Source organism: Ranitomeya variabilis, chromosome 1, assembly GCF_051348905.1.
Source record: "Ranitomeya variabilis isolate aRanVar5 chromosome 1, aRanVar5.hap1, whole genome shotgun sequence".
Taxonomy (NCBI): domain Eukaryota; kingdom Metazoa; phylum Chordata; class Amphibia; order Anura; family Dendrobatidae; genus Ranitomeya; species Ranitomeya variabilis.
This window is the reverse complement of record NC_135232.1, coordinates 970,104,922-970,121,688: the sequence shown is the minus strand read 5'-3', so window position 1 is coordinate 970,121,688 and position 16,767 is coordinate 970,104,922. Positions and strand designations below refer to the sequence as shown.

The 16,767-nt window shown below is 43.6% G+C and overlaps 1 protein-coding gene across 7 annotated transcripts in view; it reads right to left on the bottom strand.

The window, feature by feature from the left end:
* The window catches only part of ARFIP1 (ARF interacting protein 1), a 145,486-nt gene that overhangs the window by 27,210 nt on the left and 101,509 nt on the right, over window positions 1-16,767 (bottom strand). For all 7 annotated transcript variants that reach the window (XM_077279327.1, XM_077279325.1, XM_077279323.1 and 4 more), the window contains one exon: window positions 11-185. In XM_077279327.1, the coding sequence (XP_077135442.1) occupies window positions 11-185 (175 nt within the window). The remainder of the gene's footprint in view (window positions 1-10; window positions 186-16,767) is intronic.

Sequence of the window (16,767 nt, the reverse complement as noted above, 5' to 3'; positions counted from 1 at the left end):
TATATATTACCTTGTTCTCCTCTAAGAACTTCAGCTTCACGGAGACGTCATTCCTCATCTTGTCATATTTTTCTTTGTGCATCTGGAACATCTGCTGTGACTGCTCAATCTTTGGCATTGTCGTGGCATCTCGTGGACCCAGATTGAGCTCCTCCAAGTCTGTACGGTACGCATCATACTCAATCCTGGTACAAAAACAATGACATGTTTTTAAGTTAATTCGTAAATGTTAATGTGTGAATATCTAAAAATGTATATGGAAAATAAAGACCTAAGCTGCCTGAGCACGAGGCACTATTTATTTTGAAATAATCTAATAAACATTCGTAACTATTAGGGTATGTGCACACGATGCAGATTTAGTGCAGTTCTGCAGCAGAAATGCTGCAGAACTGCACTGTGATTTACATAACAATGTAAATCAATGTGAAAAAAAAAAAAAGCTGTGCACATGGTGCAGAAAAATCCGTGCAGAAACGCTGCAGATTTCAAAGAAGTGCATGTCACTTCTTTTGTGCAGAAATGCAGCGTTTCTGCACCCATTGACTCCCATTTTGTGGGTCAAATCCGCATAAAAACTGCAGATGTAAAAACCATCTGCAGTTTTTATGCGGATTTGGGTGTCAAAACCGCAGCAGACGGAAGTGACGTCAGTGATGTGGAGGAAGTGTGTGGGCGGAGTCGTACTGTCAGATGGGGATCGATGTGAGGCGTATGGTATGTGTGTGTGTCTGTGTGTGTGTCTGTGTGTGTGTGTGTCTGTGTGTGTGTGTGTGTGTGTGTGTGTGTGTGTGTGTGTGTGTGTGTCAGCAGTGACTCATTGTAGTCATTCGTCGGGTGGGACTACTTCTCCCATCGAAATGTGATGATGGGAGAGTTGTCCCATCGTCAAGCGACTGACTACAATGGGTTAAAAACACAAACACATAAAACATACATTACATACAACATATAACATGTAGTACATACTCCCCACATACGTCCCCGAAGGCCACCATCCACGATCATCCTTGTCCCAAAATAAAAAAAATCTTTTCCGTCGTAATCCATAGTATAGGTTGTCCCACGACGTCCTCCGGTGATACACTGCAGGAGTTAATCGCTCCTGCAGTGTATCGGAGCTGCCCGTTCGTTTCCTGGAGTTAAATGAACTCCGGGAGCTCACTTTACGGCAACTGAACTGCCGTGAAATCTCTCACGCAGCAGTGCCCTAAAGCGAGAGTCCCGGAGTTCATTGAACTCCGGTAAACTCGAGCGCATGCACAGGCACACTGCAGGAGCTTTAGCTCCTGTCATTGTGTTTTGGCAGCCATGGAGAGCAGTCACATCTCCTGGTGTGGCTTATCTCCATGGCAGATCGTCGTGGGACACTCGATATTAATGGACTACGTCGGAAAAGACTACAGATCATCAAGGGATTTGTAAGTATGGTTAAATTTAGAATATTAAAATACTTTTTCCTGTGTCTTTTTGTGTTCAGTAATTTGGGGTTAATAATGGATAGGCAAGACGCCTCTCCATTATTAACTGGGGTTAACGTCACCTTACAATGTCAAGGTGACGTTAACCCCTTATTACCCCATATCCCACCGCTACACGGGAGTGGGAAGAGAGAGGCTAAGCGCCAGATTTGGCGCATCTTAGACATGCGCCATTTCTGGGGCGGCTCCAGGCTGGTAGTTGTAGCCGGGGAGGGGCCAATATCCATGGCCCCTCTCTAGGCTATGAATATCAGCCCGCAGCTGTCTGCATAGCCTTTTCTGGCTATAAAATATAGGGGGACCCTATGTCACTTTTTTTCTGGGGTCCTCCTATTTTAATAGCCAGTAAGGCCACGCAGACAGCTGTGGGCTGATATTCATAGCCTGGGAAGATTAACCCCTTCCCTGGCTACAAATTAGCAGCCTGCAGTCGCTGGCTTTCCCTTTCTGGACATGAAAATTGGGCGGGAGCCTACGCCAATTTTTTTTTGAGGGGGTTAATACTGGATAGGCGTCTTTATAGACGCCTCTCCATTATTAACTGGGGTTAACGTCACCTTAGGCTACGTTCACATTTGCGTTGTTGGGCGCAGCGTCGGCGACGCATACTGACGCATGTGTCATGCGCCCCTATCTTTAACATGGGGGGCACATGGACATGCGCCGGTATGCGTTGTACTGCGTTTTACGACGCATGCATCATAGACGCACAAGACAGGGAGCAGGGGACGCTACTTGTAGCGTTTTTCCTGCGCCGAAATTCCCGATCTGTAGGATCTTAGGACAACGCATGCGTCGCAAAACGCTGCGTTGTGTACATGCGTTGTTGGTTGCGTCGGCGACGCAACACACAACACATGCAAAACGCATTGTTTTGTGACGCATGCGTCCATTTTTGGCTTGATTTTGGATGCAAAAAAATTCAACATGTATCGTCCGCTGCGCCCTGACGCATGCGTCACAAAATGCAAGACAACGCATGTCCATGCGCCCCCATGTTAAATATAGGGGCGCATACGTCGCCGAACCTGCGCCCGACGCAACGCAAATGTGAACGTAGCCATACAATGTCAAGGTGACGTTAACCCCTTATCACGTAATTTTTTTTTTTTAAACTTTCTCTTTATTTAGCACAAAAAACGCACAAAAAACGCAGGAATTGTCAGCTGCGTTTTCTGCCAGAAGATGCAGATTTTGTGCAGAAAATTCTGCACTAAATCTGCATTGTGTGCACATACCCTTAGAAGCATTCAGTTCTATTTACCTTTTCGTGCACCCTTATCGTGAAAAAAAAATTAGATAAGTATAAATGAACCATGAGGGTATGTGCACACGTCCGGATTTCTTGCAGAAATTTCCTGAAGAAAACCGGAAATTTTCTGCAAGAAATCCGCTTTTTTTTTTTGGCGTTTTTTTTCCGTTTTTTTTTTTAGCATTTTGCAAGCGTAATTAGCTTGCAGAATGCTAAAGTTTTCCAAGCGATCTGTAGCATCGCTTGGAAAACTGACAGGTTGGTCACACTTGTCAAACACAGTGTTTGACAAGTGTGACCAACTTTTTACTATGCATATGCAGCATCAATAGTAAAAGATAGAATGTTTAAAAATAATAAAAAAAATTAAAAAAAAAGGTTATACTCACTTGCAGACAGCCGATCTCCTCGGTGGCGTCCGTTCCTATAGATGGTTTGTGTGTGAAGGACCTTCGATGACGTCGCGGCTTGTGATTGGTCGCGTGAGCGGTCACATGAGCGGTCACGCGACCAATCACAAGACCGCGACGTCATCGAAGGTCCTTCACACAGACCATCTAAAGGAACGGAAGCGGCAGCATGCACCGGAGAGGCGGGAACACTCCGGGGGCCATCGAAGGTGAGTATATCACTATTTTTTATTTTAATTCTTTTTTTTACCAATTATATGGTGCCCAGTCCGTGGAGGAGAGTCTCCTCTCCTCCACCCTGGGTACCAACCGCACATAATCTGCTTACTTCCCGCATGGTGTGCACAGCCCCATGCGGAAAGTAAGCAGATCAATGCACTCCTAGGTGTGCGGAATCCCCGCAATTCAGCAATTTTAATGAACATGTTGCTTTTTTTTCCGCGATGCGATTTTTTCGCGGAAAAAAAAAGCAACATTTGCACAAAAAATGCGGAATACCCTGTAAATAATAGGAGGCATATGCTAGCTATGAAAGCGAAAAATCCTGAAAGTGTGCACATGGCCTGAGAGTTGGATGTTGGTAGTGGATTTATTTTATAAGATCTGCTGACATCTGACATACAGAAGTATGGATTTACACAATGGTTGCTCAATGGGCGCTTTAAGTGAACGAGGGAGGGCGGTAATACATAACCGATGGCGCAAATTGTGTGTTTTAGAAAAAGCCTGTTCATCAGGGATATCATTAACCCACTGGACATGCTGGATCCCATCATAAATTAAAGGAAGCTAATTAATATATTGCAACGAGACACTGTAGGAAATCGTTACATCCAATGTTGCAATGTGTCGCTGCGATTTTAGTGTTGTGCCGTGCAGCCCTAGCCTAAAAATGTGCCCCTTTCCAAAGAAAGCTGATGCATCTTCAGCATACATATGAAATTTTATAACTAATTTGAAAGAAAAGTCAGGAAAGATAATCACTGTAATGTAGAAAGGCAGACTAACATATGATTGCTTCCTGTTTACACTGAAATTTGACAGTAGTTCAACAAATGCAGAACACTTCTCATCCAGGACATGCCCAGTCTTAGCACTTCTATTAAAATTCACACCCAGCACAGACAGTGCATAATTACCGAAGGGCTGACAGCCATACAGAAGGATTAAATTAAGCAATTTGATTCACAGTTAAGTTATTGCCGATTCTAAAAATGGCACCTGAATCATAGGCCTTTCAGCAAATGCACTATTAATGTGAGCATACACTCCACCTAGAGATGCTATTGATACAGACTGTTTGCTGACTGCCCTAAATGATAAAATGATAAACAAAGAAGAATTACACATAGGAGAGAACCACTATGGATAATTCACACTGCAGTAGTATGCAGCAGTATGATAGTCTCAGAAGATGGCATACGCCAGGGGATGATACACCAAAAGGAGTCCTCCAACAGATGCCACTGCATAGTCATACAGTGGTGTATGCTGCCGATAGGCTCCCATGTTAAAATAATGCACATCGCAAGCAGCATCATAAAGAAAAGAGCAGAAGACTATTCCATAAAGAAATAAAGCATAACATCATAAACCAGAATGATAAAAGATTGTGTATTTGCTTCTGTTAGGTAAAGGTTTGATGTATAAGCAGGGAGCTTCTCCAATGCTGCATTCTATGCTTTTAGGCTATGTTCACTGGGCCATTGACTTTTTTAAATATAATTTTTGGCATTATCTGCCCAAAATGAGCATCATGACTGTCTGCATCAAGTCAATGGCCACGTCAGCATAAACATCCAAACACCCTTTTCAGCCAGTGATAATCCGATATATCGTGATGTTAACCTGGTCTTAGCAGTGGTCAAAAATGCACAACAAAAACTAGATGTCTTTGTTCTGTAACTTTTCAGTTTCATGTTAATTCCATTTCTGTAACTAGAACAGAGCAGAGAACATAATCTAAAAATGTAGTCATGAGTGAAGGATTAAGCCGGGTACTCACAATCCAGAACTAGAAGTGCTTTGGACGCAGTGTACATTCACTGTGTCCAAAGCGCTGCCTTCTATTGAACGCAGGTGAAACTGCATGTGTTCACTGAACCATGCGGATTTAAAGCCTTCCGGAGACTGGAGTATCTATCCAAACAACCACAATACACTGTGCATTTCATAGAGGTGGATTATTTTGCATTTGTCCCTAATGTATGAAAAAAGCTGATGTGTTCATGAGACCAAAACTGAACTTTTGTGCCAGATCAACACAGCTCAATACCCCAAGAACACCATGCACACAGTGAAACATGGTGGTGGCAACATCATGCTATGGGGATCTTTTTCGGCAGCAGGGACAGGAGAAACCGTTCGAGTCAAGGGGAAGATGGATGGTGCGAAATACAGGGATATTCTTCAGCAAAACCTGTTTCAGTCTGTTAGTGATTTGAGACATGGATGGAGGTTCACCTTTAACCCCTTTCTGACCTCGGAAGGGATAGTACGTCCGAGGTCAGAACCCCTGCTTAGATACGGGCTCCGGCGTTGAGCCTGCATCAAAGCCGGGACATGTCAGCTGTTTTTAACAGCTGACATGTGCCCGCAAATGAGGCGGGTGAAATCGCGATTCACCCGCCGCTATTAACTAGTTAAATGCTGCTGTCAAACGCTGACAGCGGCATTTAACCGGCGCTTCCGGCCGGAAATGAGCGCATCGCTGACCCCCGTCACATGATCGGGGGTCAGCGATGCTTCTGCATAGTAACCATAGAGGTCCTTGAGACCTCTATGGTTACTGATCCTGGCTAGCTGTGAGCGCCACCCTGTGGTCGGCACTCATAGCACACCAGCATTTCTGCTGCATAGCAGCGATCTGATGACCGCTGCTATGTAGCAGAGGCAATCGAGTTGTGCCAGCTTCTAGCCGGAGGCTATTGAAGCATGGCAAAAGTAAAGGTAAAAAAAAAGTGGAAAAAAAATAAAATAAAAAATAAAAGCTTAATTCACCCCCTTTTGCCCCGTTCAAAATAAATCAATAAAAAAAAAAAAAATCAAACCTACACATATTTGGTATCGCCGCGTTCAGAATCGCTTGATCTATAAAAAAAAGCATTGAAATTGTATCATTAAAAAAGCCAGCTCGGCACGCAAAAAATAAGCCCTCAACCGACCCCATATCATGAAAAATGGAGATGCTACGGGTATTGGAAAATGGCGCAATTTTTTATTTTTTTGCAAAGTTTGGAATTTTTTTCACCACTTCGATAAAAAATAACCTAGTCATGTTAGGTGTCTATGAACTCATAAGGACCTGGAGAATCATAATGGCAGGTCAGTTTTAGCATCTAGTGAACCTAGCAAAAAAGCCAAACAAAAAATAAGTGTGGGATTGCACTTTTTTTGCAATTTCACTGCATTTAGAATTTTTTTCCCGTTTTCTAGTACACGACATGCTAAAACCAATGATGTCGTTCAAAAGTACAACTTGTTTAGCAAAAAATAAGCCCTCACATGGCCATATTGACGGAAAAATAAAAAAAGTTATGGCTCTGGGAAGGAGGGGAGCGAAAAACAAACACGGAAAAACGGAAAATCCCAAGGTCATGAAGGGGTTAAACAAGACAATGACCCAAAACATACTGCTAAAGCTGGTTTAAGGGGAAACTTGTAAATGTTTTGGAGTGGCTTAGTCAAAACTCAGACCTCAATCCAATTGAGAATTTGTGGTCAGACTTGAAGTGTGCTGATCACCAGTAGAAACCATCTAAATTGAAGGATTAGTTTTGCCTTGTGGAATGGGCAAAAATCCCAGAGGACGATGTGGAAAGCTCACAGAGACTTACCGAAAACGACTTGCAGCTGTAATTGCGGCAAAAGGAGGCACTACAAAACCACTGACTTTAGGGAGATGAATAGTTATGCACACTGAAGTTTTCAGTTATTTTGTCCTATTTGTTGTTCGCTTTGCAAAAAAAAAGAAAAACAAACGTTCACAGTTGTAAGCATGCTCTTTACATGAGCTGATGCAAAAAAAAATAAAAAAAATTTTAAATTCCAGGTTGTGATGTAGCAAACACAAAAATGACAGCAAGCCGCTGTACATGAAGATGTATGGTAGTTTCCTGTGGACATCCTAAATGAGGCTTTTTCTCTTTGGTAAAATACTGATTAGACCATTTGAATTTAGGTGCACGTGAAACCATCATTAGAACAGGCATCCAGCTTTTTAAGAAACTTGGAACCTTAACGCTGAATTTTATAGACAAAACTGCTGGATGAGGGAATTTGAGAAAGTGCCAATATGGCAAAAAAAGTCCTGGCATAATTGTGTCTGCGGGCAGAATGAGTGCATAATGCATAACAGTGCGGGGATTCAGTAACAGGGTGGCCGCACTGCCCGCACAGGCGCAGACCGGAACCCGGCATCAGAGCTAGGACGGCCAATGCTCTATGCGCCTGCTCCAGGCAGAAGAGCAGAGCGCAGGCGCCGGATTTCGGACGATAACAGTGCTGAGGGGGCAGCGACAATCGCTGCAGAAGAGATGACTGAAGGCAGTTGGGCGCTTCAAAGAGGAGGCTTCAGACCTGCCTCCAGGTACAAAGATAGGTATTTGAGCAAAATTATAAATACATTTATTGTGGGAATATCAGCAACAAAAACTAAGAGAGTCACCTTGTTAGACTGCAGCATTACTGCTGCACAAGTGGCTCTTTTAGATTTTAACGGCTGGAGGGGGTGACAGTGTCCCTTTAACCCCTACATGTGGCTGCCCTTACATAGCAAAAACCTGCTGACAGATTCACTTTCACTGGTTCAGATTTGAAAAGACACCAAGCAGATAAAAGTAGTGAGAAGACCATTATTAAGGTGTTTTCTGCTCAGAAAATGTTACAAAATGAACTATAGAAGTCACTAGGAATTCTCAGAAGATGCTTGGGCGTCTTTTTCATCAATTTCTTATCGTTTTTGCTTCTGAAACCACTAGATGCTTTTTTTCATTGATAACTGTAGAGTAGGGGCAAGACGCTTCAGACAAAAAACACTGACGTGTCTTGAAGCAGTTTCCTCTTGGAAAACTCAGCGAGTTTTCCCGCAAGATAATGATGTTACGTGCACACACCCTATCCAGGCCAAGAAGAGCAGGTTGCTATGAATTAGAGAAGCTAGTCACAGTGATAAGTAGCTATAATGGCTTTCATCTCGCATAAGGCAGTTGCCATGAGACACATCCTTTAACCTCCCTGCTAATCAACATAGGATTTTCAGTGATGGGAAATGTCCTGTCAGTTGTCCTATAAAATACAATACAGAATAAGGGCTCATTCAGATGTCTGTGCCAATTGGTCCGAGCATGGACCGCTAATGCATGGACCGCTAATGCATGGACCGCTAATGCATGGACCGCTAATGCATGGACCGCTAATGCATGGACCGCTAATGCATGGACCGCTAATGCATGGACCGCTAAAGCTCTCCTGGCCCGAGCGTGACAGATTAATATATTTCTATGAAGCAGTCACGCTGGGGTCAGGAGATCTGCGGTCCCTCTATACACTGCAGTGTGATCTCGGACTGATTAGCAGATGTCTGAGTGAGCCTTAAGACTCCAGTGCAGTTCTGCTCTGCTTTCGACATACATACACAAGAAAGCTTGGATCTTGAATCAGGACGTTGCAGGTACGGACTGCGGCTGAAATTCAGCCCTGGCATTTGAAATCATATAGGACCATGATGTCCCCGTCCCCAACCACCAGATGGGATATATTACCCTGGATTGAACAAAGCAAGATTTACTACAAGACCAATATTTCTAATGACACCCATGGCCTACTGGGGTAAGGGACTTTGTGCTCTGCCACAACTCTTAACAGTATGGGTAAAATCTCCTCTCCAAACTGTTTAGCTGATGAGTGCTAAAAAAAATATGATGTATTAAACTATATGATAACTATTACAGCTGACTCTAAGTTAAGGGCCCCGTGTGTGCCTGTGAGGACAAGCAGCAATCTGCACATCGCCGTAAGCACCCCTCTAAATCTATTCCTTCCTTGGGTCGAGTTAACAGTAGGACAATAGCAGGTTTCCACATCCTGCTCAACATGATCCCAGGATTAATAGACGCATCAAATGCACAGATTTATTCAAGAATGGACTTGTGCAGTCCTGGAGGATTTTTACAGAACATATCAACAACAATTATCTGATCGTATAAAACATTTCATAATGTGCAATTACAGGATATATCAGCAGCACCGCTGCCACCAACAACAATTTAATGCAAATGATTTCCCATAAAGCAAAAAACTACAGTAAAGCACACTGAAAATAAACTATGGTGTTCTCCAAACACCACTGCATAAACCATACGTGCGGCTGCACCCAGCAGCGATAGCTGAATTCACACGGAAAGATAAATGTGACAGTTCTTAAGAATGTAAACAGTCTTCAGATCACCCGATGAAGAAGCAAAACGCTTGGTCATGGGGAAAAATTACAGTATCTTTTAGGCAGTGCAACATTCTTAGAAGGTGCATCGTCCTGGTAAAAAGGACTCGCGCTGCAGAGAACAATGGCAGTGTATGTGCACGGAGCGACCTATTACAGAATGCTCAATGCACATCGCTTACCGTGGTCTGTGTAAACAGGCTTTTAGGCAATCGCCAATCAATAAAGGTTTAGTGTTCGGCTTTCATTCATAGCCACTGGCTGATCGTGTTATCAACATCTGGAGAGAATTTCATGTCAATAGCCCCTTTAGAACTATATTTACTCAGGAAAATGGTGACGAGTTCAATATATATTTCACTCGCAGTAAATTGATAGATCTGCTTGGAATATTTTCTTTGGGATAACCAGGCACAGAGGCTGCATTTTGTGTGTCCATTAATCAGTCATGAAATAGATGGATGTGAACCATTTTTTGCAGTTCAGAATAGTATGCAATCACCAGTATGTTAAGAGCACCGCATTCGATTTTTTAAATAAAAATGTACAAGATGAGAAAGGCACTCCTCAAAAAACCCATCAAGTCAATAACAGGAAGTTGATATCACCAACCATTCCCATTTTATTTAGGTGTATCCATATAAATGGCCCATCCTGATCAATGATTTCTAAAGGGTAGAGAATAGTTACAATGCATACAATACAAAAAACAAGGGGAATACAAATTATTTTTTAATACTTTGTTATTTACCATCTTGCCTATTTACTAGAGGAAATCTCCTCTAGTAAATCTCTTGGTCCAAATTAAATACATCGTAGGGTACTGAAAGAGATAGAGGAAATTGCAGAACCACTAGCCAGACTCTTTGAAAAATCACGGAAAACTGGAGAAGTCCCAGAAAATTGGACAAAGGCAAATGTTGCCCTTATCTTCAAAAAAGGAAAGACGAAGGAGCCAGGAAAACGGCAAACGCAGTTATAGAATGTATTAAGAGAAGCATAGAGTCTAGATCACATGAAGCTATTATCCCCCTCTAATCTTCCTTGGTCAGGCCTCATCAGGAATACTGTGTCTAGTTCTGGGCACCACATTTTAAAAAAGACATTGAAAAACTTGTACAAGTTCGGAAAAGAGCTACCAGGATGGTAAACGGACTGACTGCAAAGTTATGTCCTACGAGGAACGGTTAAAGGATCTTTGAATGGTTAGCTTGCAAAAAAGAAGTCTAAGGGGAGACTTAATAGCTGTCTACAAATATCTGAAGAGATGTCACAGTGTAGAGGGATCATCTTTATTTTCATTTGCACATGGAAAAAGAGAAAAAAATGGAATGGAACTGAAAGGAGAAGATACAGATTAGATATTAGAACTATTAGAACTATTAGAGTGGTAAAGGATGGCAAGAGAGACGTAATACTTTTTCTATGAGTTATGATTGCTTGACACTCCAATCCCAAAGTCCATAGAGAAAATCTCTATGCTCTCATTTTGGTTAGGGTAGGGTACTGGTGAAGCACGGTCATGGAGACCTCATGTAGATTACTTCCATGTGAAATATAGGTGCATTTAAATCCACACATTGCCTCCAGGCCCTTCAGATGGGTTATGGGGTCACTAGAATCTCTCTGCAGCTTATCATTCAACCCTTTCACAGCCAAGGAGGGGGAAGCTACAAGGGAGACTAAGGAGATTGATCGCGTAATTTTTTCCCCTTACCAGCCTTCTGTGACACTAAGAGGTGATACACAAATCTTTATCAATGATGGAGTATGTGAATTTTTTGTTTAGGGTGGGAGATCTTTTTTTTCTGTTATTAGAGTGAGAAGATTAGCAGTTATAAATGCAATCGCAGTGAACATTTGTTGCCTTGATTACTGGCCTCTAGATAAAACAAAGTTTAGGTCACTTCATTTCTGGTGAACAAATGTCGATGTAAACATAAGAAAAAAGTGACATGTATGACCTGTGTACATCCTGAGCCTTCATTGAAGTGTTATACAACTTGCTTGAAGGTGTGGTCCACCTTTAGGGACACTTGTTTCTTAAATACATGTATTTGGAGCTAAAAATCATTTTTACTACTGGGTTTCATGCTAAATTTTTAACTTTTTTTTTTTTTTTTTAACTGGCCTTTTGTTTCTCTGCACATTCGAAGTTGGATGTGGACTGTGGGCAAAAACATCTGCGAGGAGCTCAGGAAAAAAAACAAACAGATAAAAGAGTTATAGACTAATAGCAGACTGACTGACGAGCAGCTAAAGTGAACCTGTCACCACAATTTTGCAAGGTAAAGACATGGCTTTATTAATGATTACATCGATACATTTTGAAGCAATCCGCTTTGTTGTTGTACTCTCATCTAGAGTTGAGCGAATTCGATCGGGTTAGGGCTTATTCGGCGAGCTATGGCGCTTACCGAATAGGCTGCAGAGGCAACCCGGCTTCCTGGATCGCTCCGGCTGATCAGCGCCGCAGCTGCATGTGTCGCGGCTGTATCACAGTCACAGCACATGCATGGAGAGCCCAACAAACAGGCTCTCCAATGGAGAGCCTGTTTGTTGGGCTCTCCATGCATGTGCTGTGACTGTGATACAGCCGCGACACATGCAGCTGCGGCGCTGATCAGCCGGAGCGATCCAGGAAGCCGGGTTGCCTCTGCAGCCTATTCGGTAAGCGCCATAGCTCGCCGAATAAGCCCTAACCCGATCGAATTCGCTCAACTCTAGATGAGAGTACAACAACAAAGCGGATTGCTTCAAAATGTATCGATGTAATCATTAATAAAGCCATGTCTTTACCTTGCAAAATTGTGGTGACAGGTTCACTTTAGCTGCTCGTCAGTCAGTCTGCTATTAGTCTATAACTCTTTTATCTGTTTGTTTTTTTTCCTGAGCTCCTCGCAGATGTTTTTGCCCACAGTCCACATCCAACTTCGAATGTGCAGAGAAACAAAAGGCCAGTTAAAAAAAAAAAAAAAAAGTTAAAAATTTAGCATGAAACCCAGTAGTAAAAATGATTTTTAGCTCCAAATACATGTATTTAAGAAACAAGTGTCCCTAAAGGTGGACCACACCTTCAAGCAAGTTGTATAACACTTCAATGAAGGCTCAGGATGTACACAGGTCATACATGTCACTTTTTTCTTATGTTTACATCGACATTTGTTCACCAGAAATGAAGTGACCTAAACTTTGTTTTATCTAGAGGCCAGTAATCAAGGCAACAAATGTTCACTGCGATTGCATTTATAACTGCTAATCTTCTCACTCTAATAACAGAAAAAAAAGATCTCCCACCCTAAACAAGAGTCTCCATGCATGTGTTGTGACAGTCACACAGCCGCGACACATGCAGCTGCGGAGCCGAAAAGCTCATCAGCCGGAGCGATCCAGGAAGCCGGGTTCCCTCTGCAGCTTATTCGGTAAGCGCTATAGCTCGCCAAATAAGCCCTAACCTGATCGAATTCGCTTAACTCTCATCCCGATAAATTTGTAGCTCTTGGACGTAGGCGAGATGCTGCTGTCATAAATCTTCGGTGGTCAGCTAACGTCTGGTCAAAGTAAGAACTTAGAGCCGCCATCTGGACCTTGAGGGTGTAAGGTCTGGGACCCTTTTCTAGTCCTTCTTGCAGAAAATCCAGGATCTGTGCCATGTTTGGTTGGTGCGGGTCAGGCTGTTCGGGTGCACTCCATGAGATGAAGGTCTTGCATATCTTCTGGTATATAGAATTTGTTACTGCTTTTCTGTAGTGTCCTAATGATCCTTTATGACAATCCTCTGGTCTTCAGGATTGAGGACTCAGAAGCCAGGCACTCAGATGTAGCTTCTTGGGATGTGGATGGAAGCTTGGTCCCTCGGGACGAGGTTTCTGACCGGGGCTACTGCTACCGGTCCCTCTATACTCAAGTTACACAGGGTACCGAACCAGCTTATTTTAGGCCAGAATGGTGCTACAAGGATTATCTTGACTCTTTCCTATCTTATTCTCTGTAGAACTCTTGGTAGGATTGGTATTGGAGGGAAGGCATAAACCAGTCTAAATCTCCATGGGTGGGCTAACGCATCTATGCCTAAGTAAGGATCAGCTGGATTTAGTGAAAAAAATTGATCAGTCTTTGTGTTCTGCCGACTTGTGAAGAGATCTACCTCTGGATGCCCCACCTTCTGGTCAGTATCTGGAAGACCTCAGGGTCTAGACTCCATTCCCCTGGATGGATTTCTGTTCTGCTCAGAAAATCGACCTGTAAGTTTTAGCACCCTTTATGTGCAGAGCGGACAGGGAGTTCTTCGGACTACGAGAATATTCTGGCTGAAATTGCCTTCAGGTCCTCGTGCCTTGTATTTAATTGATGACGAAGGTGGGCAACTGTTGTCATGTTGTCTGAGTATATCTTGACATGGTGTCCTGGACTACTGCGGTCTTGAGTACCTCTTCTACTGCCTTCAGTTCCCTGAAGTTTGAGGACCGTTGGCTTATCTCGAATGACCAGCATCCCTGGAATACATGTTGGGAGACCATGGCTCCCCATCCTTTCCCGCTGGCATCTACTTTTATAGTGATGGCAGAGTCTTGAGTCCAGGGGACCCCTTTGCTAAAATTTTTTGTTTTTAGCCACCATGTCAACGGGGTTTTTATGCGAGGTGGCATCAGGATCTTCCTGTCTAAGGATTCTGGGGCTCCGTCCCAGTTTGCCAGAATGTGCATCTGTAGCGTTCTGGTATGTGCTTGTGCCCATGCTACCATCTGGATGCAGCAGGTCATGGATCCAAGAACCAACATGGTCCATCTTGTTGTCACCACTTTCTTGCTCTGTAATATCTATAATGATTTTAACAAAATTGATTATAACCCGAAGAAACACTTTTTTTTTTTTAAATCATGAACAGGTTTGAATAGTGTCCACTGTTGCTTTCCTTTTCTGGGACTATGGAGACTACCCTGGTGTATAACAGGCCTTTCACTCCCGCTATCAAGGTAGACTGCAGCTCTGTAGAGGAGAGTCACATTGTTTTTATTCTCTTTGGAGGATACAAGGTAAACTCTATCTTTACTACTGATACTTATTACTTACTTTCCTGACTGATGTTGGAGTCCATTAGTCTGAACAGATCTTGTGCCATTGTGGAAGGAAGTTTGTGATGAAACCTCCTACTGTGTTGGCATCATGACTTATTTTGTCCCTGGGAGTGGGGAAGAAAAAGATTCCTGCCTTTTCCCCCTTTTGAGTAGCTTCAGCAACCTGATTTGCCCTTCCCTTTGATTTTTCCTGTGTGGGGCAAAAGGGTCTCTTCCTAGTATTCCTAGGTTCAGGCAGGGTCTTGTTCTCTAGCAGCTTGTCAAGGGCAGGACCAAACATATACTTCCCTTTGAAGGGGATAGAACATAATTTCATTTTTGAAGTCATGTCCCCGCTCCAGAATCTTAGCCAGAGCAATCGTCTTACAGAGTACGATAACCGTGATGATCTTGCTGCTATTCTTACAAATTCTGCAAAGGCATCTGCTAAGAACCCTGTTGCTTTCTGGAGGAGAGGTAGAGAAGCCAGGATGTCCTCTCTAGAAGTAGCAGTGGACAGGTGTTCCTCCAGCTGTCCTAGCCAACGGTACATTGATCGAGCCACACAGGTAGATACGGCGTTGGTGTTTAACAGAGATGCAAAATTTTCCCATGATTTCCTCAGTAGACCATCAATCGTGCGTTCCAGAGGGTCCTTCAACTGTGAGGAATCCTCAAATTGTAGTGTAGTTTTTTTAAGCTACCCGCACAATCTGGACGTCGACCTTTGGAATCTCTGACCAGCATGCCGTAGTTCAGTCGTCCACATGAAACCTGTCCTTCATCTCCGCTGGAGTGTCAGCTTCTTTTCTGGGGATTCTAACACCTCTAGCACCCCCGAACATTTCTTCTTGTACAGTCTGGGTAGTCTTCTCCTCCACAACCTTCATGGTCTTAGTTACTGCCATGAGGAGTTCCTCTATATTCCCTGAGGAAAAAAAATATCTCTACTGTTGGGAGATCTCTGGGTCCAGGATTAATTTGCCTTCTTCCAGAGGTTCATCTGGGATCGACGTTTCATCCTGAGAGTCATCAGTCACCTCCTCCTCTAGATTAAGTATCCTCTTTATAGCTTCTGGAGGGACACTTGGAGAGGGTGTGGGCTGGGAAAGGGCAGACATGGAGGTTTTTATCTTCTGGTGGATTAGGCCCTTAATTTCTACAATTAACGAAGGTAGCTCTTCCCTGATGACCTTCTCAGGGCACTCTTGAAGATGGCAGCTTTTTTTGTACAGATTTCACATCTACGTGAAATCTTGGACTTGCTTCCTGGTGCAGGTTCCTTGTCCCCCTACAAGAAAGGGAAGAAGGAATAATAAGGCTCTAAAACCTGCAGACAGGGAATTGACACCCAGAGCCAGAGTACCTACTATGACCGGGAGGGTGCTGGGATATGCAGATGCAGAGCGACAGGAACCTGACATCTCCATGCTACCACCACACACTGTTGGTCTACCTTAGATGTCTTTCTTGTCCAGGGCTCTCATATAGGCATCAGGACCTCAGCACCTGTCTTCTCATTAGAGGACCTCCTCCCCCTCGATGTCCAGGTGTGTGGGAGGGGGCAGCTGACACCTATCTGAGCTGTAATCTCCCAAGCATTCCAGGGTGGAAAGCAAGAATCCCTGCATCTGGTATACTGAAGCTGGCGTGTGATGTCACTTCCTGCGGCCTCAGACCCGGAAGTTCTCTCACATGCGACCAGTGCGACAGAGTGTCTGGATACCGCAACACCACAGGAGAGGAGGCTGGAGAGCTCTGAGAGGCCTTCTGCTGAAGAATTTCCCCCAGACCTTGCCCGAAGGTACAGACTGGAGGGGGGTCCTGAGTCCTGAACGGAGACAGGAGCAGTGGTCGGGGAAGAGAGGAAGCCTGCTCGGTCTCCTGCTGCCCGGCTTAGCACACTGGGATGACCTTTTCATCCCTAGTAGGGACAGTAAAGAACACTGAGGGGAGGATGTGGGAGGAGTTATTTAACCTCTTTGATATTTCCTGTCCCTATTAGGAAAGGGGTAACATCCTCCGGTGTGCGGTCGTGGGGGGTTACTAGAGAAAATACACATTTGTTATTGCCATATTCAGAATCACCCAATCATTATATAAAAATAATTAATCCAATCGGTAAACG